Here is a 24,889-nt window from a genome sequence, read left to right as displayed (position 1 = left end):
TGGTGGGCTAACACTAAAGTTTAGTTGTGTTCAGCTAAGTAGCACCTTCACACCAGCACAAGAGGTTTAAAAGTAAAACCATAGTAAAATTCTTGTGTGGGTTTAATTTCTTGGGTTCACTATATAGGGTTGTTGTGTTTTTAGAGTGTTGTTGTACTATATTGTCGGTACCGATAAGTGAAAGAATCAGTATGTGAGAATAAAGTGACGACAGCAGCCTTCACAGACCAGAAAAAACTTCTTTATTTGTGTCGTAAACCACTTTTTGAAAATGTGAAATGCATGTTATAGCTCCCAGGACTCAGACCTATTATCATAAATCATTGAGAACTGCCAGATTTTAAAAGAGCATTTATGTTGTAACCTTTACAGCTCTTGAGGTGCAGGAAATACACACCAAGCTCTTTCAATGAAAGGGGCGACGTTCACAAACGCTCAAGGATTTCAAGAAGAGAATCACCTTACACCTCAGTTGTAACATCTATATTTGTCGTTATGTTACAAACTATAAACAACGTGCTCTTTCTGAATCCCATAAACATGAATGCAGGATTTAAAAGTGTTTTCTGGCATTTTCAAAGGAAAAAAACGCTGTGTAAAAACATGAACTAAATGAGAGTGAATGACACAGTTGCCGGTGGAATCTGTAGATGAAAAACATCATAGGGGTTTTCATTTTTGGTAAAGCTAAAGTACAATAACAAGTGAAGTCACTTTTTTAAACCACAGCAGCTTCTCAAGAGAAAATGATTACTTTTAAAAGACAACAAAAACAAAGGGATGACGGATGCACTTTAAAATTCAAACATCTTTTTTCCATTAAAATCCCATCATCTCTTTGGAGAAACATTGAAGGAATACTTGATGAACAGCTGCTGTCGATCCTCTTTCTGCTCTTTACGCGCGAACTGAATTAACACGCGGCGGCATTCGCTTCATCCCGGCGACTTATCTTACATGTTTTCAATACACTTTACGTCTGCTCGACACTCTGCCTCTTGGATCATCTCCCAGTCTCATTTTGATCACGTTGCTGCTTTCTACCGAGTCACAATCCACCTGTCAGACTGAGGTGGATTAGCATTTCAAAAGCACATTAACCATCTCTGCACGTCGTGATGGAGGTGACAGACAGACACTGAGTTACAGCAGCCTGAGCTGCTAAAAGCTTCAGGGACATTCAGGCTCGTTTATGCTAAGCAGGAATAAACCATGTGCAATTTTTTCGCGATCAGTAGCATTTAGTTCCATTTCTGTGATTGCGATAATTGTGAAGGGGGAAAATCATTAAAATTTCATGTGGCCTGAGTGGCTTTTAAGTGTTGCCTCACTCGCTTACATGAGTCCTAGTGATTTATTTTCAAGTTCCACAAAGGGGAGCCTGCATCTTTCTATCTAATATGCGTATTTGAAGAATCAAAGAATCCTTTTCTTCATGATTCAAATCCACCTATAGAAAGCTGGCAGGTTGTTTCCAGCAGTTGCACGCTTCAGGGACAAGAAAAGAAACTGGAGTTTGGAATTGAAAACTGGAGTGGATCTAACAAAGTTAAATGCTCATGGATGTTTTTTTTCCCCCCAATCTGCTTTTCTTGTGCTTTCCTATTACAAGAAAAAGAAAGAAGTGCAGTAAGAGGAGAGAAGAACAATGGAAATAAATTGGAAAAATCAATCAAAGCTATTGAAAAGTCTGGATAATACAATTCATAGTCCGATTACTCCTGCATGGTTACGCTTAGTTGGACTTGGTTCATCCTTACAGAAAAGTCCATCAGCAAAATGACTCCAGTGACGTTTCCGAGCACAATGATCAGGGACATTAGAAGCACGTCATGTCCTCGACGTGTTGTCACTTCCAAGGTACAGTTCCTGGAACAAACTACAAGAGCGTCTGAAACTGAAAAATCTGGTCTGATTGGACATTTTTTAAATATTTTTTAAATGAATTGGAGGCAGAATCAAATGGCTGCAGACGTTTTGCCTAAATGCAGTTTGATTTCATTGAATCATTTCCTGATTGTGAGTTTAAATCACACACCCTGTGTATTTTAAGTATTTTTTTTATGAATATTTATTTTGTTTGTGTATGTTTGAGTGGTTGTATATGTACTGCTGCCTGTCTTGACCAAGACACTCTTATAAAAGAGATTCAATGAGTTTTTTTATTCCTGGTTAAATAAAGGTTATTATAATAATAAAAGAGACTGTAGGGGGCTCCCGGCAAAAAGGGAACCCGAGGGATCCCTTTAGACCAAAATGAAGCGAGCTCGTGGCATTGGGTGGAGAGAACAGGTGTCCAACCATGACCCTTGTGTCAGGGCTGCAGTAAAATGACTCGCTTTGCCCCCCATGTCACCGGAAACAGGAAACAAAGTTGTGCTTGGAATAATGTACAAAACCAAACGAGTTTTCCAGTAAATTTGACAGTGACGTGGACGAGACGCCAGCTGGTTTTTCATATTTACAGTTCATATTTACAAGGACTATCAAGACCTCATGAGTCCAGTTGTGTTGCCTGTTCGTATCAATATATACACAATATCCAGAAAAAGACCCATTTTCTTTCTATTTTCTCTCCTAATTTAAAGCTGTCAGTGAAGTATCCAGCGTCTCTCTTAGTGCAGTGTGACGTGGACAAACCCCGTCTGAATCCTCTGCTTCAGGTTCATCAGGTTGCCAGGTCCTCGCCCCCTGCACTTAGATGAAATACTCCTTCTGGTTTTCACAGGACACTCTCTGGGAGTCAGTCTGGTTGTTGAAAGGAAAATCTGGACTGTCCTCCTGTTTGACTCCCTTCACTTCCCGATTCCGATACGTCCCTTTTCGCCGGTACAAGAATCTGGCGGTGATCGCCAGGCCGGTCGCAACCACGAAGATCACCACGGCTATCACACCTGCAAGGAAAAGCATCTATGGGCGAAACCAGCCATTGATTTACACTATGGTCAAAAATGATTGAAAATAACTTAAATCTCCAACACTGAAGAAGAAAATGCGACAGTTTCTGAAAGCTGAGAAGTTGCACGTCAAAGCATAAATATGTGGTTATTATAGTCATTTCACTCGCGCTGTTTCTGGAAGCCTGAGAATCAGCGTCTTTGTTGCCAGAGAGGAGCGAGTGGGAAGAACATTATTATTGTAAATATGTTTCAAACTGTTCAAACGCAAAATCTGTTGTTCATTGTACAACTGCAGTGTTTTTTTTTCTCCTTCATTTTAAATAGTTAAAACAGTAAACGCTGTAAGGAACTCTGGAAAAATGGGCAAAAGCACTTAGTCACAGGACATTCTATGGAGCAAAAAAAGTCCAGACGGACATTTTGAGGGTTAGGTGTTAAAGGGTTAAACTAAATGACCTAATAGGTGAATGTTTTTAAGTTTGTCAACAGATCAGTGAATGTGTCAGAATGATTTGGCCTCATTGATCAATAATTCCATAATGTGCATCTCCTCTGATCTCTGTTTACAGTCTGTTGCATATGAAACATGGTGAGTGCAGATCATTCTCAAACATTTTCCACTCATTAGTTTTATTTTTGTGAAGAAACGGAGGCTATATTAATAAACTTTTATAAAAATGTCATTAATATTTAGCATTTTAGAGCTGCAGGACGCAGCATTGCTGTAAAAAGTGTTATTTGTTGAGTTTGCATGTGACTAAAATATGAATGTTTCTGGCAAAGTTAGGTGAGAAAAGTCAAACTCTAACCTCTAATGTATAGGAATGATTGACCTTAAGTCTTGTGTGTTTGGACCTCAGATTTAAAATCCTCAGTTTGGGAATGGCCGCTTTAGGCGACAGGAATAGAATCACGCAGAAAACTCTCAAAGCTGCGACAGCGTGCTGTGTCTTCACACCGCCGAGTCGTGACTGGCTTCGTTTGCTCACTGTCACAAAAGACTCGGCTCAGTAAATGGGCCACAGAGGACTCGGCTCCACAGAGTTCTGTGAGACTGGTCCGTGAAGTCGTCTCCCTCCTCCTTCTCGCTGCCATCTGGACATTTAAGTAATTGAAGACACACGTTTCATTATGTAGGGGGAGCAAAAAAGAGTTTGGTTTAATTGGAATTCCAGACTACGGCTGAAATTAAATTCGCGGGATATTACTCTGGTTTTAAAATGTCCACACGTTTGAAGATAAACATGCGGAAGTCATTTCAGGAGAGGTTTAATTAGTTTGGCTGTGCTTTGTGCACAGAGACACAGAGTCACACGGATTGAATCGACAGTTTTAAATGACTTTTGAGTCACATGTTCCCCCCCGAGTGACACCGTTATACTGTTCAGTCTGATTTCATCGGCCTGGTCAGAAAACTATTCATTTCTTTTTTTTTTCCACATTAAGTGAAATATTCAGTCTCACGTATGTGAAGGGAGATACAAGATGACACAGGTTTTTAATACAGTGAAACGGTTTCAGTACCTCCGATCAGAGCTGAGTCAGTCCTCATGGCATTGACTAAAGGTTGACCTGAACCCACTGAACCAGACTGGTCTACAGCCGAGAGAGAGAGACAGAGAGAGAGACAGAGAGAGAGAGAGAGAGAGAGAGAGAGAGAGGGAGAGAAGGTAGAAGAGAAAAAAGAGGAAGATAGAAGATTAAAATTGGGAAATAGAAGCAATCATAGAACAGCCCAAACAATTATAAGAGGCAGTGATGTGGAGAAACACAGAAATGAATACATGAGGCAGAAAAGTGGGAAAAGGAACGGGTCAGAAACAAGAAGGACTTTCAGAAACAAATTGAAAAAAGGTTTCCAGACCGTCACCCAGAAAAAAATGACAAGAGCAGAGAATCAAAACAATAATCCTAAATTACAGTAAAGGGATAGTTTAGGGGCTTTTTTTTAGGGGCGTTACCTGGGCCAAAGACATTTTTTTACGTCGTGGACATTCTATTCTCGGGGCTGTGTCCACTTGCTGTTGCTCCACTGCTGCTGCAAGACAAACCCATGTCTAATATGGACTTTGGTGAAGGGCAGTGAACAAAGGCTCTTTAACACAAACATAAAGCATTTATAGTTTAGAATCACCTCAGGGATCATGTGGGAAAGAAATTCAAAATGAACCATCTTTTGTAATAGTATATTATGACTAAAACGTTCTTTCTAACTAAATAAATAGGAGTCTAAACACCTAGTTCATGAACCATGAGATGCACATCACACAAGGACAGTAAGGAGTTTGTCATCAGTTAACATTTGTTCCTAAATGACACTGACAACACGGCCTGAAAACCGAACACTTTGTAAAATGCTCGCTCTCTCGTTTGCCGCTTGAGTTTGTGTCACTGAAGTTATTTCACGCGGAGGATTTCGATCTGATTCTGGAGCATAAACAGCACCTTTGATGTGAGTAATGGCGGAGAGTGGTGCACGACCTTAAACGCCCCTGCCTGACCAGTTCAATACCCATCAATATGGATGAGTACGGATCTGGATTCAGATGAAGATTGAATGCTGATGTGCAGGGACGCTAAATCGATGCACACACACAAACACACACACATACACAACACGGTGGCGGTGATAGTTATGATTTCAAATCTCATAATATGTAGAATCATGAGATGTGACGTGTGGGTGGGTGAAATGATGACTGATGTGATGGTTTTTAGACACCTTCACGTTGCCTGTTACATGGCGAAATAATGATTTTGACCCTCACATGATGTGGGTGGTGATAATCAGGATGCAGGAGCCAAAGCAAAGGCTTCCATTAAAGTGATAATTCAGGGTTTTTTTGTGTCACTGACTCATATTCAGCATTGCCAGGACATGGATTTTTGCCCCTCAACCAAAGTCTCACCTAATAAATTCTATTTAACCAACATTATTTTATGAAAATCTTGCAGTTACGCAGCCTTTCATGACTGGAAACAGAAGTTTGTAAGTTGTTTACTCTCTCACACCAATTTCCATGAAAAGTAATCTGAATGTTTAGCTCTAGGGGGACATAGGAGCTTCTTCCCTGTTGGGTATGTTTGTGTCACTGAGCTATATAAATCCAAACAAAGGATTTCAAACACCAAATTCACAAATAGAACACATATGGATGCAGACAGCAGTGGATCAACAACTCCCGATTGTGGTTTACAAAGGGACATAAACTTCAGTTTGCAGCAGGAACAGGCAGAAGTTTTCTTTTTCTCAAGGTGGCAAGAACAAGAACAAAGTTAGCTCTGGCCAGGACATTTCATACTTCATGAGAAATTCAAGTGCAGAACTTGAGAATCCTGGGAATGGCAACACTTCTGCATTAGCCACGCCCACTTCAAATTTCTGGCCAATCTTCTGACCAGGTCTTATTTGTGAGTACTATCCCTTCAATAGGTTCTCTTTATTTAACCAATATGTTTAACATGAGCATGCATGAGTCAAATAACCTTATGGATAAAGCTCTAAAAAAAATGTTTCAGTTCACTCTTTTTTTAAAAAAAAAAAAAAAAAGCCGTTCATCCTGAAACTTTACTGTTATGGCTCCATCTCAGCACTTTGATAGCGCTGTTTTCGGTCCCACCAGGCAGCTGTTAGCAGCAAAGAAGCTCTAAAACCCTCTATACACCACCTGCTCAGCATCAGACGGCAGACAGACACAGTCAGAGAGTGGCTGCGGAACACAGCGGAGCATTTAGCAGCCAAAGAGACACACGACTCCGTCAGGAGCATCTAAGGTTTATCATTGCACTTAGATTGTACACGGATTATTTAAATACATAGTCTAAGTAAGTTCTGGATATAATCAAAAACTACCATTGTCAAACGTTCCCTTACCTGACAGGTGGCGTTTGTTCTCGGCTGCGTATGGATCGGCTGAAGTCGAGGAACCACAGGTGGACTGGACCAAAGGTCCGCTGATGACAACCGGGCTGGTGTCCGGGTGGAGCAGAGCAGCTTTCAGAGGGCTGATGGAGTTGAAACGGACGACTGAGAGACAGCCGGTGAATCCAAGAGATCCCAGCTGTGCCAAATCTGAGTCCAACTCATCATAGTCTGAGGACATAAGAAGAAAAAGAAATTGTTGTAATTGTGTCGTAACGTTTTATTTTAAATTATTTCTTAAAATGAACCAAACCAAAATATAACGTTTAGAGAACGTTCCCTCAGAGTTACCCAGGAGCCTAACGTTCCCTTAAATTTGAGGGAAACAAAAAGTGAAACATTCTCCTGAGGTCGCACCATGGTCGCTGAACTCTGGAGAACGTTGTGTCCAGAGGTTTGAATGTAAACATTAAAGGTTATATCTTAGTTTTTTATAGACAGTTGTACATTAGTAATTTAATAAATATGAATATGAAAACAAATCTTTAAGGAGTATTTGTTTAGTTAAGGTTGTCTCACTGTCCTAATCCAGTGAAGGACACCAATGATGCTACACTCATGTCTGTGAAGGTTCTCACTCATCTCCTGTACATCACTGAACTCTGAAGTGATTCAGCCTCTCATCGGTCGCTCCACAATACACACATACACTTTCACCCTCGTCCTCTGTCTGCTCCTTGTTACTGAGCGTCTGTTCTCATGCCTGAGGCAGCAACGATAGTTTCCACAGGACAATTTTGCATGATGATGAGAGCAGCAGGAAACATCAGCTCCTCACTCAATCACCTCCTCCTCTTCCTCCTCCTGCCTATCTCTCTGTATTCCTTCCAGGTCCATTAGTCAGGCTGATGGATGAGCGCTTTGGAAGGGAACGACAGAAAATCCACTTTCCCGTTGCTTTTTCAGATCTTGATCTGACTCTGTGTCAATCGTGGTTTGACAGAGGTGGACGACTGGACACATGCTGACATGACAAGGTCAAAAAACACGCTGAGCGAGCGACACTCGGGCTGAGATACCGATGATTTATATCCAAAGACACGGAAATATGGAGAGACCGTAAACTGTGCAGTGTGGCTGTCATGTCTCTCGTGTCCTCCGGGTGTATCACAGACAAATGTACAGATATACCTGAGCTGAGAACCTTCTTCAAGGAACTAACATGTTCATGCAGACCGTGAAGATGAGGCAAATCAGTGAGTGAACCAACTATTCCACTCCAGTCCACCAGGTGGTAGTAATGTAATTGACTGATGGAGATTGTTTAGTGTCCTCTGATGGTTACAGAGCATACATGTGGTGGGGTTGAGGATTTTTTGGAGGGCTGTGGTGCCGGAAGTAACATACTAAGGGCTGGCTGCCAATGAAAAGCCAACGCTGGCAACTATTCCCCAAGCTAGAAGTCTCAATTTTTTTACTACAATAGAGGATTATGGGAGAAATCACAGAAAAGTGGATAAAGAGAAGGCTTCTAAGCACATCACGTACAAGAAACAACTCAATTTCAGGGAAAAGAGCTAAAGTAAAGTAAAAAATGTCACGGTAAAGGCTATATTTCAGCTAAATCCTTGGGCCTGCGCACTACGGCCCTCAGTACGTCGCTTCCGGCACCACCGCCCTCCGAAAAATCCTCAACCGTGTGGTGGCAGCTACTTAAAGCAGCTACTCGTCGTGTTTTACTTCTAGTTGCCAATTTGTTTGGGTGCACATTGACAGTGTTGCGGCGAGTCTCTCTCATCAGAGACACCTGTGACTGCAGCTCCTTGTGTTATTAGCAGCTTGTAGCTCAGTCCGTCTCTGATGGATCTGCTCAAAGGGAACATGAATAAGTCATGACACTGCCAATTACTGTCCCTCCCTGACTGTGGTACTGCCTCCCCTGTCTGTGAAAGAAAAACAGCAGCTTGATGATAATGATGTACAAGACTATGGCACATCCATGCCGGACATCTGGAAGAGCTCTGTACTCCCTGAACCAACGTTATCAACGTTAACACATTTCTACTTATTATTGGTTGTACTTTTTTATCTTATACTTTATATATAATGTAAAATATTCTATTAGCCCATGGCCAAGAGGAAAGTAATTGGGCTTGTAATGGGATTGGGATCAATTCTGGGATGAGCCAAGGGCTGGGTGCCCATGAGCAAGGCACCAAATCCCCAATTGCTTTTATTTTCCAGTTTCTTAATTGTAAATATTTTCAAATTTTCTTTCCTTTCAAGTTCACTAAGACTAAGAAAATTGAACAGACTGGATTTTGGTTGTCAGTGGTTGGACAACAATAATGGACTCCTTTAATAATCGGTAAAATGTTTTAAATTTACAGGCTTTACAAGAACGTTGAGTCAAATGAATCTATGATTTATTTTATATCGCATTTAACCCTTAGAACACAGAGCATTTTGGCTGCTTTCTTCTATTACCATCTATTACTATGATTAAACGTACAGTATATACAGAGGCTATAAGAATGTGCAACATATAGTGTTTTATATCCTTTTTGTCAGCGCAACCTAGGCAATCTGATAAAATAGATACATTTTCACCAACTATATAAACACACCTGAGCAAAAAGTACTCAAATTGTTTGAAGTTAGAATGAATTTGCAAAATTTGGAAACATGTCACAGCTCAAAGTTCACTCAACTCGTTTTTATGAACAAAAAGAAAAGAAAATACAGTCTATTTTGTGACTTCTGCACAATTATTGTTACTTAATATCACTACTAAAAATGCAATATAAAATGAATCATAACTTTGACTCAAATAAGAAGACGAAAACATTTTTTTAAAGCCTGAATATGTGACCTATAAACACACCCTCCCAGGATGTCCACATAAGGAGTTGTGTATTATTCCCATGGAAAATTACCATGGGTTCACCTGTGGCAAAGATCTGTGCCGCGTGAGCACTAAGAGTTAAATCCACCCACACACACACAAAAATGGGATAATGCAATAATTATCACAAAAAGTCACAAAATAGACTATTTTTCTTTTCTTTTTGTTCATAAAAACGAGAAAAGCTAAATTTAAACTTTGATGTGTGTCCAGATTTAACAAATTCAATCCAATTTAAAAAAAAAGAAGTACTTTTTAGTCAGGTGAGTTTATATAGTTGGTGAAAATGAAAAAAAATAATCTTTATCACAAAAAAGGATATAAGACACTCTCTATATTGCAGTCTTATGGGGGGGAAAAAAGCAGCCTAAATGCTCTGTATTCTCTGGTTAAAGCAGCCACAGCTAGTTTACTTCCTGCAGGAGCACATACTAACCAGAGGGATTTCAAGGGAATTTGGGGGTCCCAGTCAAAAGGGGCCCAACACTGAACCACAACAACAACAACAACAATGTTTCTACTGTTGCTACAAATGCAACCCTTGGCATAACTGGTTTTCTTTTTTTGTCTTTTTCCTCCTCTCAGTCACTTTATATGTAAAGCAAGTGCATGCAAGGGTTCATCCACTGATGCTATGAAATAATGATCCATTTAGCAGCAGGCTAGCAGCATGGGGCCTTGTTAGGGGACAGAATTGTCATTGCTGTGGACTAATGAACTCAGATGTTCTCAGAGGGCCCCTCTCAGATCAGGGGAAGGCAATTGCCTGCTTTGCCTACCTTGTTACAACGTCACTGATCATAAACTCGTCACCCTGATCTCTTATGAGATGAAACACAGATGCAAGCTAAATATAAGTATGTGTATGTGCAGTTTATGTCATTTTCAGGAACGATGTCAAGAGCCTTACCCTGTATTCTCCCCAGAACCAGAGACTTAATGGCATTGAATTCTCCATCAGATGTTAGGTTGAAATCCTCTCCGTCATCCTGGTTAACCTGAAAGAAGAAAATAATTGTGAAGTTTTTTTGTTTTTTTGAGCAGTAGAATTTGCTTGTTACGTGCGCGTCTTTGTGTTTTCAGTCATACTCCAACTTCTTTGCAACCTTCTTGCTTTACTGGGGAAATGTTGTCTCTGTCCGTCTTGACATGAAATGAATACAATCCTGTGTGTGCGCGGCAGCGCGAGAATGTCGCCGGATGACACGAGATCTAAACACCGATTATGCTGAGAAACACAGAGAGTCGCGTAGAGCTTCTACAGCTCCAAAGTTTAATATTTTGAAAAACAACACAGGGAAAGCTGTAAGTGAGATACAGCAGTGAACATATTCTTATGGTGATGCTGGTTCTCTGCACAGTGGGCTCACAGTGGGGAGTGTACAGCTCACATTAAAAGAAAACTGAACCATACCTTTAAATTCCACATAAAAAAACAGTATTAAGTCACTTGTACATGATTTTTGAATGTGAATATGCTGCTTATAAATGCGTCATTGAGAATCCCAAAATTAAAATGTCACCAGTTGTGCGTCACTGTGTGTCTGCTGTTGCCAGATACACTGATAAAAGCTGAAGTTTATTGAATTGGTCGGAAGTCAGAAACTGTTCCTGTGCTGATAAGAGTTTCAAAACATTTGTCTTTAATCACAAAAGGGTAATCAGAACATAGACGTCACGCAGGACTGACCCTTTGGTGGATGCTCCTTTTATGCAAATGTGACGCACATAATGTCCCGATGCTTATGCCACTACACATGCAGAGGTAAGTTTGGTAAGTTATGTGTTATTTATTGGCCTTTTACCGTAGCATTACTTGTCCAACTGTGTGGTGCAGCATGGAACTCAGCCGCGAGCAAAAAACACTGGGTAGGTAAAAGCTGGTGTACGAGAAAGTAAAAACATAAATAATAAACAGATAAAATGGAATGAAATAGATAAGTAAATCTGTACTTATAAATAAATAAGTAAATTAAATCAATCAACAAATACATAAATAAGGTATGATGAGCAATAGAACATGATAAAATTATAGGTGCAGTAAAATAGAAAATTAAAAATTCTGTTAGAGGACAATAAAGCATAGAATAAAAGAATAAAAGCCAGGTTATGGAGGTGGGTTTGTTTTTAAAAGATATTCCCATTAAAACTGCAGTGTACTGTGTGTGTATTACCTGCACAGACACAGAGTCGCTCAGTCTCCTGACAGTAACGGTGTGTAGTTGTCCGTTGGCCAGACTTTTCACTCTGCTCCTCAACACCTCTGCGTCTCTGCTGCTGTCCAGCTTGTACCTCACCTCCAGCTCATCTTCACACACACAGGAACACACGTGTCACTAGTATGAGCTGCATTTACAAAAGCAGAAATTGTTTCAAACACAGTATTTTCTGGGTAAAAAAAAAGGAAAACATTGCCACTGCTCCATAATCTTGGCTGAAAAAAAGTCTCAGAAAAAAGTTTCAGTCTCATTAAGCAGAGCTCACAGAACTAATCTAATTATTTAAATCTCATTAACTCTCTTGATATTCAAGACCATCAAGTCCATAATGAACGCGAGACCCTGTGATGTGTTCAGTGTCAGCTAAAAATCAGGATTTTAAAAAGAATTTCAACTTCAAAACTTAAAGAAAAAATATTACATGCATATTAACAGCAGTGATTACAAACCACTACTTTTCTACAGACATACTTTATAAATGCAATTGTGAGTATTTTTTTTTTGTGGAGCTGTAGATGCATTCAAGGGTGAAAGATTTCAGGGGGAAACAAGAGAATCCTCTCTGTGATTTCACATGACACTTCAGTTTCAGTCCCGCTCCGGGCTTTTCTTCTGGCACTTTCCCACTGTACAGTTCCAGCACAGCACCACTCTACTCAATCAACTTTTATTTTGAAATCCTGTGAGATATTGTCACAGATATTATTATTGCGGTATCATGATGGAATATTGTGATGTCGTTTTGAGCACATATCACCCACTCTGACCAGATCATGTTTAGCAGCCCCGTGGTCACCTGAGTTTGAGACCCCTGGTGTGGTGCAGGAAAAGGAGGAGGAGGGACCAAAATTTTTTGCAAAAATCAAAAAGGATTAGAGATAAAAATGGTAGAAAAGGTAAAAAAAAAAAAGGCAATAAAATAACAAAAGAACATCCCTAAAAATTAAGAAGCTATTTCACATGTCAATCAAACAATCCAACTCCTTCAAAATAAAAGCCTTGCATCCTCCTCACCGTGCTTGTTAATGATCAGGGCCATGTACTCCCTGTAATACGAGCTGATGTAGAGCAGCAGAGCCGGACTCTGGTTGGTCCTGAAGCTCAGGGAGACGTTCTCTCCTCTCAGTGTCATGTCAGAGTAGATGGAGGACGGCAGAGCGCTGCTGTTCCTCATGAACTCGTACGGCTCCTTGAAGGTGTAGCTGACAGACGTGGCAGACTTGAAGGACGCCGACACCTCTGGAGGAAAGATATTTTTGATTTTTGCGGATCAGATGTTTGAAGTACGTAGTCGACGGTTTCCCTTTCAGGGAGTTACATGACAATCATTAATGAAGCATTAATACGGCATGCAGACATACTCAACTGAAGGGCATTTCCCCCCACACACAACAGTTCCATTACACCTTGTTGTCGCTCAGGATAGATAATGTTTTAGATAATGTTTTGACATGCTTTGAATTGAAGATCTTGTATTTGTGATGCAGTTGAACCTCTTTTCTCAAGCACATCTCACATATGGCCCTATCCACTATGGTCCCAGCTCGCCACGCCAACGGTTTAGGTTGCGTTTCCACTATAAAAATAGTCCCTACTCAACATGGGCGGAGTCATCACTGCACGGCTGCATGAAACTGCGGTGACTTCGTATTACACGCAACACACACACACACTTGTAAAGCAGTTGTTTTCAGTGTAAATGAATCTCTTTCACTCCCCACTTCTTCTCTGTTCCACATTTTTCCTTTCACCCCAACCGGACGAGGCACATTTTAGAGTCTGGTTCTGTCAGAGATTTCCTCCTGACAGAAAGGGAGTTTTTCCCTCTCCACTGATGCCCAGAAACTTTTTTACTTTTTTCTACTACTTTCACTTTTTTTTGTTTTGCACTTTTAATGATTTTAACCCAATCTTTACAACAGTTATCTCTGTCTTCTTGATAAGTCATTCATGTTCAAGTAAACAATGTCAAAACAAGCTCTACAAGGTAGAGGAAGTGAAAACACATCCACGTATCCACTCACATGTCTTGTTTTGTATGATCCTGCCTAATGATACACCAAAAACATAATTATTATTATTATTACTCCTCTTTCTGGAATGAAGCTAAACCTGTAAACACCTGCTCTGCGTGCTCATTTAAAAGACAAAGATCTTTGCTGACTTGGTACCTCCCCTTCACTGAGCTGTTTTAAGTTGTGTGCAGTCGAGTGCAGTGCAGTTCGCAAACTGAGTTCGCAAGGTGACGAGAGCCAAGGAGTCCGACTTTCAGTTTCACTTCAGGGATGAGAAATGGCAGCGAAAGGAGTTCAGCTGGGGCAGGAAACCATGCGTTGTGCGATCTGTCTGGATCTGCTGAAGGATCCTGTCACTCTTTCCTGTGGACACAGCTACTGTAAGAACTGTATTAACTTCCACTGGGACACAGAGGACGAGAAGACGATCTACAGCTGCCCTCAGTGCAGAAAGACCACCATGAAGAGGCCAGTCCTGATGAAGAACACCATGTTAGCAGATTTGGTGGAGCAACTGAAGAAGCCTGGGCTTCAAGCTGCTCGTGCTGACCACTGCTATGCTGCAGCTGAAGATGTGGCCTGTGATGTCTGCACTGGGAGGAAACTAAAAGCTCTCAAGTCCTGCTTAGTTTGTTTGGCTTCTTACTGTGAGGAACACCTCCAGCCTCATTACGAGTCACTTGTATTTAAAAGACACACGCTGGTGGGCCCCTCCAAGAAGCTGCAAGAGAACATCTGCTCTCATCACAATGAGGTAATGAAGATGTTCTGTCGCACTGATCAGCAGTGCATCTGTTATCTCTGCTGTGAGGACCAACACAGAGGCCACGACACGGTCTCATCTGCAGCAGAAAGGACGCAGAGGCAGAGAGAGCTCGAGCTGAGTCAACAAAAAATCCACCAGGGAATCCAGGGCAGAGAGAAGAATGTGAAGGTGCTTGAGCAACAGGTGGAGGCTGTCAACCGCTCTGCTGATAAAGCAGAGGAGGACACTGACAAGATCTTCAAAATGCTGATCCGTCTCCTGGAAAAAAGAAGCTCTGACGTGAAGCAGCAAATCAGATTCCGGCAGAAAAGTGAACTGAGTCGAAACAAAGATCTTCAGGAGAAGCTGCAGCGGGAGATCACTGAGCTGAAGAGTAAAGACGCTGAACTGCAGTGGCTCTTACACACGGAGAATCACAACCACTTTCTACTCAACTACCGCTCAGCGACACTCAGTCCGCCTCCATTCTCATCCAGGACCAACGTCATACTGAGGATGTGACAGTAGCTGTGTCAAAGCTCAGAGGTCAACTACAGGATCTCCTGACTAAGCCATGGACAGACGCCGCATTTACAGTGACTCCAGACGATGTTTCACTGCCACAACCAGAGCCCAAGACCAGAGCTGAGTTCTTACAATATTCAAAGGAAATCACATTGGATCCATACACAGTACACAAACACCTGTTGTTATCTGACGGAAACAGAAAAGTAACAGCAGTGAGGAAAAAGCAGTCTTATTCTAGTCATCCACACAGATTCAAGGACTGGCCTCAGGTCCTGAGCAGAGAGATTCTGACTGGACGTTGTTACTGGGAGGTGGAGAGTAGAAGTACAGGAGGAGACGTCACTGTAGCGGTCACATATCCGAGGAAAATCTGCCAAGACGGGACCTTAGATGAAATGGGTTTTGAAGTCCAAAATGGATGCTGGGTGATAAATAATGATCTGACAACCGCCAGATTGGGAGTGTACGTGGATCAAAGCGCGGGCGTTATCTCCTTCTACAACGTCTCCGACAACATGACTCTCTTCCACAGAGTCCAGACCACATTCACACAGCCTCTCTATGCTGGAATCGGGATCTTTTACTATTCTGAACTTTTCAGCTTTTATGGAGCCTCAGCCGAGTTCTGTAAACTCAAATAGACGTGTGTTATTTAAGGAGCCGTGAGATAAATCTTGTATTTTACTCTTTAAAACTTGAATCCTAATTTGTTTCTAAAACACTTTTTTATTAAAAAAAGCCATGGTTGCATCATTTGCCTGCTATTACAAGCTTTTCCAAGTCATGGCTTTTCACATTAAAAAGGGTTTTAGAAACAAATTGTGAATGCAAGCTTTCTGTCAATCAAACAGTGTAGGGTGCATTGACATTATTTACATTTTATTTCTTGGTGCATTAATGTTACCAGATACCAAAATAATAAAAATGAAATATATTGAAAAAAAAACCCGTATCAAATGATAAATAAAAATTAATTATAAACATCTCAGTTCCAAAAATTTAGAATTTTCTGTTTGTTTTGTTTCATGTGTCAGGCTTTACAAGGTTAAGGGGGATTATTTGTTTTAATAAGAGTGATTTCTACTGTTTAACACGGTATCTGAACTGGATAATCTTCTAAATCACAGTCATAACTACTGTGAAATTACAGTAATTACAGTACACTGAGATTTACTGTATATATTCACCACACTTCGCTTATTGACTTATTTTGTTCTCACTTAATAAATATATCTACAATTAGATTGAACATGTTCTGTTTCAAAGATTAAAGGTAAGATTTTCTGATGTACTGTATGATAAACCTGTAGTTATCATGATCATAATCAACGTGATCATTCATTTTACTTTATATAAGTACGATTTAAGGTGAAACAAAAGAACACATCTGTATGTGCAGTCGGTGAAGATAATTTGCTGATTAAATGTGTAAAATAAAGTTTTCATGTGAGTGCTGAGACTTGTTCTGTTTTCATTACATTAGAAAATAGGGCTGAACTATTAAGTTTTCAAAAAAAAGTTTTGCCAATTCAAAAAAAATGCACCCCATAGATGTAATAACTCATATATTCAAGTTGTCATCCTTGCATCAGAGCATGGTCGTTAACATCTCAGTCACATGCTTCAGTCCAAACAGAAAACTTAAAGCTGAGTATGTGTGAACCTGTTTGACAGAAGACTCCGGTGTGGGCAGACTGGCCACAGTCACAGTGGAAGCCGTTGGCTCTCTCCACACAGCGGCCCTGGTTCTGGCAGAGCGAGCCGTAGCTGCTGCAGTGACCCGGGCAGCCTGGTCGCACCCCGGGTGTGATCTTGGCCCTCTCCTCCAGGTCCAGGGTGACGCCGTTCAGCTGCAGAGAGCGAATACAGCCTCTGAAGCCCTTCTGCCTGGACGCTGTGCCTCCTGACGACAACAAACCATTAAGAAGCAATTTACAATGGATGAGCTCATCTGTACATGACATACGGAAAATAACACTCAAATAGGTATTTTTATTTATAGAAAATTATGAAAGGCTTTGGAGAATATCTTTGTAACTCATTCCCAGAATAAAACTCAATCACACGATCTCTGTCCACCCCCAGGTGACCTATGTTGCATTCAAGTGATGTCAGAATAATCGGGTAAATGATTTTCCGACTGACAAAAATCAAACAAACACTGATAGGCTACAGTAAATATCGACCCGTGTAGAGTAAAATAGATTAGCAAGTTATTTATTTCCTTAAATCATGATATCAATGATATCAAGTCAATTGTTTTAGTGATTTTAGGTATTGTAGAGTCTACTAGTAGAATACAACAAGAAGTCTGGGATAAAATCACTGATATAAAGCTTAAAAAGTGTTAATGCATAGTTGATAACAACATGAAACATCACCAGAAACGGCTAACCATGTCTTTTAAATGTTTTGATTATTAAAATATAAAAAATCTTCTTTGTAGCATCCACTAAGTTGAAAAATGACCTCGGGAACATCGAACCTTCCTACACTACTTGAATGCAGTGGGAATTTAAGCGGCATGGTCATGTCCCAAACTTATAAATTACATCCCATTTAACTTAAAGTTACTCATTCATGACATTACTTTCAAATGTAAGTATATTCTACTTCCAATTAGTAGACTGCGCTTAAATTTGATCGTTACACAATCAAACTTAAATTATCTATGTATGTTGAAATGGATTGTTTGAGTAGAAATGACATCCGGGCTAACAGTGCAAGCTTCAGCACACCAAAATCAGGTCTTTTTCCCAGGTTTCTCAACAGAAATGGAATTGGATTTATTGAAACAAGCGAGAAAATTGTGAAGAGCGACGGGACACAGAAGTAATCTGGAGTATAATGAAACACAGAGTGAAACATAGTTGGATGTTATTTGGAGAAAATGACCCGAAAAAAAATATAATTACTATTTAAGTGACAATAACCAAAACATTTGCTTCCTTGTGGCTTCTGAGAAATCTAAAAATAGTCTTTCACGAGGAAAGTGAAACAGACTCAGCAAATAGAAGTAGCTCATCAGTCACGACATGTATCGCACATTATACCTATTTCTCCCTGTGTGTGCGTGGGGTTTTCCACCAGGTTCTTCAGTTTCCTCCCACAGTCCAAAAACATGCAATATGGGGATTAGGTCAATTGGACACTCTAAAATTGACGACAGGTGTGAGTGTGAGTGGTTGTTTGTCTCTATGTGTCCCCGTGATGGACTGGGAACTGTCTAGATTGTGACCCCGCCGAATGCCCTACGTCAGCTGGGATTGGCACCAGAACCAGACAGTTACCAAAACATTTGCTTCCTTGTGGCTTCTGAGAAATGAAATCTAGAAACAGCTCGACAGAACAGGTTGTCTTTCACGATGAAAGTGAAACCGCCACAGCAAATAGGAGCGGCTCATCAGTCGCGACATGTGTCGGACACATGAAGGGGAAGATCAAAGGAGCGCTGAAAATCCTCGCGCAAACGTCGGAGACAAAGAAGAACCGCCTTTGGGCGTTGGTGACAGACAGACAGCGACGCGTCGCACAAACACACGAAGGCTCGACAACCTCAAACAAAAGATTCCACACCTCCACCGTGGAAGTCATTTCACTTTTCATTGCGTGCCTTCAGAAACTGCCGTGTATGGATTTGTTTTTTAGCACCTACGGTCCAAACAGCAATAAATGAATCAGAAAATAAACAATGTGTTGGATCATAAATCTATGCAAGGCAATAACACGGCTAATTAATCATAAACAACGGCATCCACTGCTTTGTAGAGCTAAAGGCGGGATTATCACTCACATGTACCTATCCACTAATATACACACACACATATATATATATATATATACATATATATATATATATATATATATATATATATATATACACACTGTATCTATATTTATGGCTTCTAAATTTGCACAACACAGCAGCTTTTAATTTAAACACAGGAGTGTTGTTGTTTTTTGAAGTTTCGATGAATAAATACACTGCGTGTGCAAAGATGAATTTTTAAGCCGGGAGCAACTTAATCCAAATAAATCAATATCCTGTCTTGGATGGATTAACTATGTACACAATAATGCACACACAACAGTCACATCAATATACATGAAAACATTTGCTCAAGCATTTGATTACGTTCATTTGTATTAATTAGTCAAACGGTGAACAGGTCACTTATTTCTCCTGTGGCTTTGGAAGGAATTTCTTTTGAAGCCTGAATTATTTTTTGGCCTCTACCCTTGTTTGCATTCTGAATTTTTCTTTTTTTTTCTTTACCTAAATTATTAGGTTAAAAGAAGATTAAATGAAGAATCAGAATAGCAAGAGCTGCCTTTGACAACATCAACAAAGATTGGCATCAATGCGCGATCATGCATCTAGAAAAATCAGAACCACTGCGGCACGAACTAAAGTAACAGCAAGTAAAATTGAGACTGAGATCTTGGACTGAGCACAAAACAAACAAAGGAGTTATAAAAAAATAAAAAGATGAAAACAAAAAACTGCTTATACCATCAAACAGTGGAAATGTGCATTCTTTGGTCAAATCATAAGAGATGATCTACACATGAAGATGGCACATGAAGAAGAAGACGACCCTGGAATTCAGTATCTATTAATTGTGGCAGGTGACCTCATAAAACGACGCAGAGACCGAGGTAAAACGAGACGAAAGAAAAAGCCCAAGAAAACTTTCAGGAGTGAATTCTACTGCTCATAAAACCCGGTCCATCATCATTTGATGGGATAATGCTCCTTGTCTGCCTCTGCCCTGCTCTGCTGCTGTATACACACAAACACTCCCTGATAGTTTAAAGATAAAGAACGCAACATGGAAATGCTGTTACATCATTTCTATCCAAGAAGCCCAAACAGAGGCAGAATAAAACATGTAAAACATTAAAAACAGCTTTAAAAACCCTGGCAGGAGGAAATCACTATAAACACAATATTTCTATGTACTGTACACAGTATAAAATAACTACTCCCTGCTGCATGCTACTGCGCGTTATTTATCGGCTGTAATCAGTGGTTATTTGACTCAGCAGTTTAGGAACATTCGTCCGACTTCTTCAGTCATGCAGGATCGTCAGAGGAGGCCACACTTGCTACCATCTTGGGAAAACCAGGAGTTTAAATGAGCTGACTCAGCGTCTTGTGAATTCTGCCGGCAAGAAAACAGGATTGAGCCGAAAATGAAAGGGAAAGGAATATTTTTAGGGCCTTTGTTTAAGGATTGACTCACATCCATCCAGGCAGCTGATCTTTACGTTGATCAAACGTCGCAATAAAAGCATGTCAAATAAACAAGATATCAGCTATTAACCACTGGACTCTGCACCTGATATGAGGAGATCTTTGATGATCTACCGTCTTCACTTTTTATGAATACAGCCACAGAAGCACCATGCCCGATATGGTACAGTATATTTAGGCTACATTCACACAATGTTTGTGTTTCAGGGTTTGAACCAGTTACTCAGTAGTTTCCCATCCTTTGCTCATCAGTTCTGGTCTAACTACAGCCACACAAAAGATATAAGTGAGGTAAATCTGCACTGACAATGACAAAAACAGCACATTATGAGCTTCACTTGTGCAATTCCATGGAAATGTCTTCACACAGATGGCTGAATTAGATCCTAAACAGATGAACTATTCATCTGTGAATAGCTCCACAGTGATTCATACAGTGGCATCTAATGTGAACTGAGGGCAGAGGCACAAAAAAAAAGGTTAAAGTTATCAAGCTGTTGACTTCAGAAGAGCAGAGAACACTGAGCTACTGGATCCCAGGAGAATGACATGGATGCTGTATGAGGAGCTACATGCTATATATCATTTATACTGTATAGAACAACATAATGTGTGAGAATAATTGCTGACGACAAAACACAGACACTGCTAATGATGTAAACTGTCGTCACCTATGAAGAGCTGGCTGTTGAGCTGCAGGTGGAAGTGTCCGTCAGTGGGCGCTTCCTGAGCGGCGGCGGGAAGCTCGTCCAATCGAAGCGACGCCTCCTTGACATTCCGCTCCGCTCGGATACGATGCCACCGGTTGTCGTTCAGTGAGACGTTTGACTCCGCGTGGACCTCCAGCGGCCCGTTGCCCACATCGAATGAGAAAACCACCTGAGTGGAGGCTGGAAGGCGGAACCCGAGTGTGTTATTAAGACGACATAGCAGAAATATTACAGTATTCAATTCAGCCCTATAACTCTTCTCCTAAAGTTTGCTCCTAGGAACTGAGTAACAAAAGGCGGTGGAAGAGGACACTCCTTCAAGAACGAATGTTTTTGCCAAAGAATCAACGTTCTCTTGTCAAAAAACATACAAACAAAAAGCCGTAGTTTAAAGGGCCACTCAAGCCTTCACCCAATCCGTAACTATAATGTAGATGGAAATAGTGAGCTGGACACAAGCCTGATGAGATGCACGGTCAAGGTCATGGTTAGCGCTCTTGCTCTTGAGTTCTCCGGTTTCCTCCCACAGTCCAAAAACAAACAGATTAGGGGATTAGGTCAATTAGACACCCTAAAATGACCAGAGAGTGTGAGAGTCAATGGTTGTTTGTCTCTATGTGGCCCTGTGATGGACTGGCGATCTGTCCAGTGTACCCCGCCTTTCACACCATGTTAGCAGGGACCCTCATGTGCAGGATAAAGTGGATGGATATGGCCAAAGCAGTCATTTGCCTTGTCACGAGCATAAAAGCAATAGAATCCTCAATCGATGGGGGAAACTCTATATTAGGCATTGACAGCTTGATCAACTGCCAGTTGGCAGAAGAAAATGTTACTGATCAATGTGTTAAATAATTTGATTAGCATGTAATAGCCTTTTGTGAGCCACAGGCTGCACTGAAAATCCTTCCAAAAATGCAACAGGAAACTTTTGTGCAATACCGTCCTAAAGAAGCAAGACATTGACTGACAAAGTACCAAAAGTCAACTTTTAAACAAGTTATAGCAAAAGTGAGTCCATCATTACATCATTACAGTGCTGGTAAAACAAAGCTCAGCCTATTTGTTTGGTTATGGCTGCTTATCTGTGGCTCATGTGAGGAACATTAGTATGGACATCTCAGCAAACGTGTCAACAGTTAACATGAACAAATCAATTGAGAAGCTTTTCGTGGATTCCAGCTGAGAATACTTTTCACAGCGCAGTGAGCAATTAAGCTCAGTGATCTACATAATTACCCACAGTGGGATAATACATAAACTGTACGTGTAGGTACAGATCATCTTATGATCTGCTAGTCCAGTCTAGTCAGCCCTGACTAGAAATGGAAGGGATGAACACTCACATCATTTTAATTCAAAAACAAAGAGAATCTCGGAGAGGAACAGGTATTTTCGAAACATGCTTGTCCTTCATATTTTTGAAAGGAGAGGGTGTGTCTCTCTGGGAGTGCAGAACAAGATAAAACAATAGCCGAGCGTCTAAAAGTATATTTTTATTTCGAGACTGTTCTCAGGACCAGCTGCAGTGGTACAAGAGTGATCTGAGGCAGCTGCCAACAAAGCAGCCGTATTCAAAGCCGGAACAGCCACGCTGACAGTGATTTCCCTCAGGAGAGAGGCTGTTTGTGCAGCAGTGTCCCCGCATTAGATTCTGTATATGCTCCTTCAAATCTCATCTACAGTGAAGCATAAAAATGCAGCAAAGTAAAATGAGATTAAATTGAAGAAAATGGGCTCATTAAGGTTCAAACGGCAACATATTTTAAGACTTTCTCCACGAAAAAAAGCTTGTCTGCTCCTAAATGTGCAACACATTGTTTACTGCATTACTGTCTCTGCCCATTCACATAGTAAAGAACACCATGGGGGGTATTTATGTCACATTTTAAATGATACCACAGCAGAGAGGGCTATAAATGTAAATAAACAGCCACAAAGTAGCGCTATCCATAAAGTACACTACCCTCTTGGTTACTGTCGTCATATTCCACATAACACTCACTTTGTACGATGTTAGAAAGCTAAGCAGAGCCCAAAGAGCTTCCCGGCAGTGCAGATTAACTCTTCAGTTTGGGTCAAAACGGTGAGAAACATCATCCTAGTGCTAGTGGTTCTCTTCATCATCTGTGCAGTCTGACACACAAAAAAGACTTCTCTATCGTCGCGTGGAAACAAAGCAAACGGTGAATCTTTCCCTCACTGATGTGAGGGGTGTAAAAAGATCACAAGATTAAATGTTCCTGCCGCAACTTTGCAACACTGACCAAACACTTAAGGTTAATACAACAGAGTTTAACCAACCTCATAACAAATATTCACCCTTCAGGGTGCAGCGATACAGATTAAGTACGAACCCTCTGGATTTTTGGGTCGTACTAAGAACCAGATTAAGACTTTGACTTCCAGGCTTCACTGACACATCACTCTAATCCGGATTAAATATTTCCCCTGGAGGTCTCTACTTACACCTCAGTTCGATGCGGATGAAGTCTTTGATGCCAAGGTTCTCCAGGAACACACCGGAGGAGGCTGTGGTTTTGAAGAGGAAGGAGATGTCTGCACTCAGCTCGCCGTGGAAGGTGGGAAAGTGGAGGTACGACGTCTCCTTGTCGAAAAACGCGGCGTTCCAGAAGCTCTCTGACAAGCAGCGAGAAATCACAGTCAAGATTTTCACATGTGAATCACGTAGGGAAGAAGTGAGCCATCGCGTTCTGCTAATTATCTTACGCACGGGTCTCGTTGGGATTAAACACGACAAACACTTATTTATTTATCTACTTAAATGGATGTAATTACAATTAATGGAAAGAAGGAAAAGCAGCACGTTTCTTTGATTTGCTTTGTAATGAGAGGCAAGTACTGCAGTGTGACATTTTACAAAGGGAATATGCATTAGTAACAGTTCTGCTGCTGATAATAAGCCTCTTGGTATGGAGGTGCACGACCTAGGAGGATTTATTTATCACAAAATTGGCAGGTGGAATTAAAAAAAACAATAATTTCCATGTCAGCAGAAATTATATTTTATATTTGTTTCCTTATTTTAAAAAAAAGGTAGATGTACATTGCATTTTCCTTATTTGTAAAAAAAAAAAATTCTGAAACAAGTACGATTTCACTACTCAGTTAATTTCGCGTAACCAGGCAACCAGAGCTGAACTTACTGTCTCCATGACAACGGAGAGGTCCCACCCTGTAGGCAGCTTCTGACCCCGGCCTCTGGATGTCACCCAACACCAGAGACCTAACAGGGAGGCTCTCCTTATAGGTGAGCAAGCCCGAGTCCTCAGCCCTGCAGGAAGAGGAGGAGGAAGAAGAGAAGGTCGGAGATAAATATGAAGAAGGAGAATAAAAGGTTACAAGGAGGATGAAAAAAAGAGTGAATTAATTGAAAGACGAAGCACAGACACTGAAACTACCTTGCTCTCCTTTTCCCCCTTAATGACTGCTCTGTAAAAACACTTTCCAAACTGACAAAAGACATTTGGTTGTTCTCACAATTCAGCAGTAATGCATTCATCCTTTGTTGCCACAGGTCTTTATTACAGTATTTTAATTCTTACGTTCATCCGTGCATGTGTCTTGTTTTGTTTCCCCTTTGCATTTTAAAAGACTTTAACTGTAATATCCTCTCATTAAACCAACATTACATCATCACAGGCATTAAACTTTCATTTATTCTCTGTGAATGCACTGCAGCCACAAAAAAGAGGAGAAAATAAATAGGAATAAGCAGAGGATCACG

General features: G+C 40.7%; 1 protein-coding gene and 1 pseudogene across 1 annotated transcript in view; one reads left to right on the top strand and one right to left on the bottom strand.

Annotated features, from left to right (window-relative positions):
• Positions 1-219: 219 nt before the first annotated feature.
• The window catches only part of LOC122760889 (contactin-associated protein-like 4), a 39,921-nt gene continuing 15,251 nt past the window's right edge, over positions 220-24,889 (bottom strand). The window contains exons 10-19 of the mRNA XM_044016087.1: positions 24,309-24,436; positions 23,611-23,781; positions 21,103-21,321; positions 16,838-17,077; positions 12,901-13,125; positions 11,842-11,975; positions 10,578-10,665; positions 6,775-6,993; positions 4,425-4,496; positions 220-2,894 (exon numbers count right to left, since the gene is read on the bottom strand). Coding sequence (XP_043872022.1) covers positions 2,698-2,894; positions 4,425-4,496; positions 6,775-6,993; positions 10,578-10,665; positions 11,842-11,975; positions 12,901-13,125; positions 16,838-17,077; positions 21,103-21,321; positions 23,611-23,781; positions 24,309-24,436 — 1,693 coding nt within the window. The 3' untranslated portion in view covers positions 220-2,697. The remainder of the gene's footprint in view (positions 2,895-4,424; positions 4,497-6,774; positions 6,994-10,577; positions 10,666-11,841; positions 11,976-12,900; positions 13,126-16,837; positions 17,078-21,102; positions 21,322-23,610; positions 23,782-24,308; positions 24,437-24,889) is intronic.
• Positions 14,120-15,962, top strand: LOC122760890 (annotated as a pseudogene).

Source organism: Solea senegalensis, unplaced genomic scaffold (genome assembly GCF_019176455.1).
Source record: "Solea senegalensis isolate Sse05_10M unplaced genomic scaffold, IFAPA_SoseM_1 scf7180000014135, whole genome shotgun sequence".
Classification (NCBI taxonomy): domain Eukaryota; kingdom Metazoa; phylum Chordata; class Actinopteri; order Pleuronectiformes; family Soleidae; genus Solea; species Solea senegalensis.
This window is presented reverse-complemented; position numbering and strand designations above follow the sequence as displayed.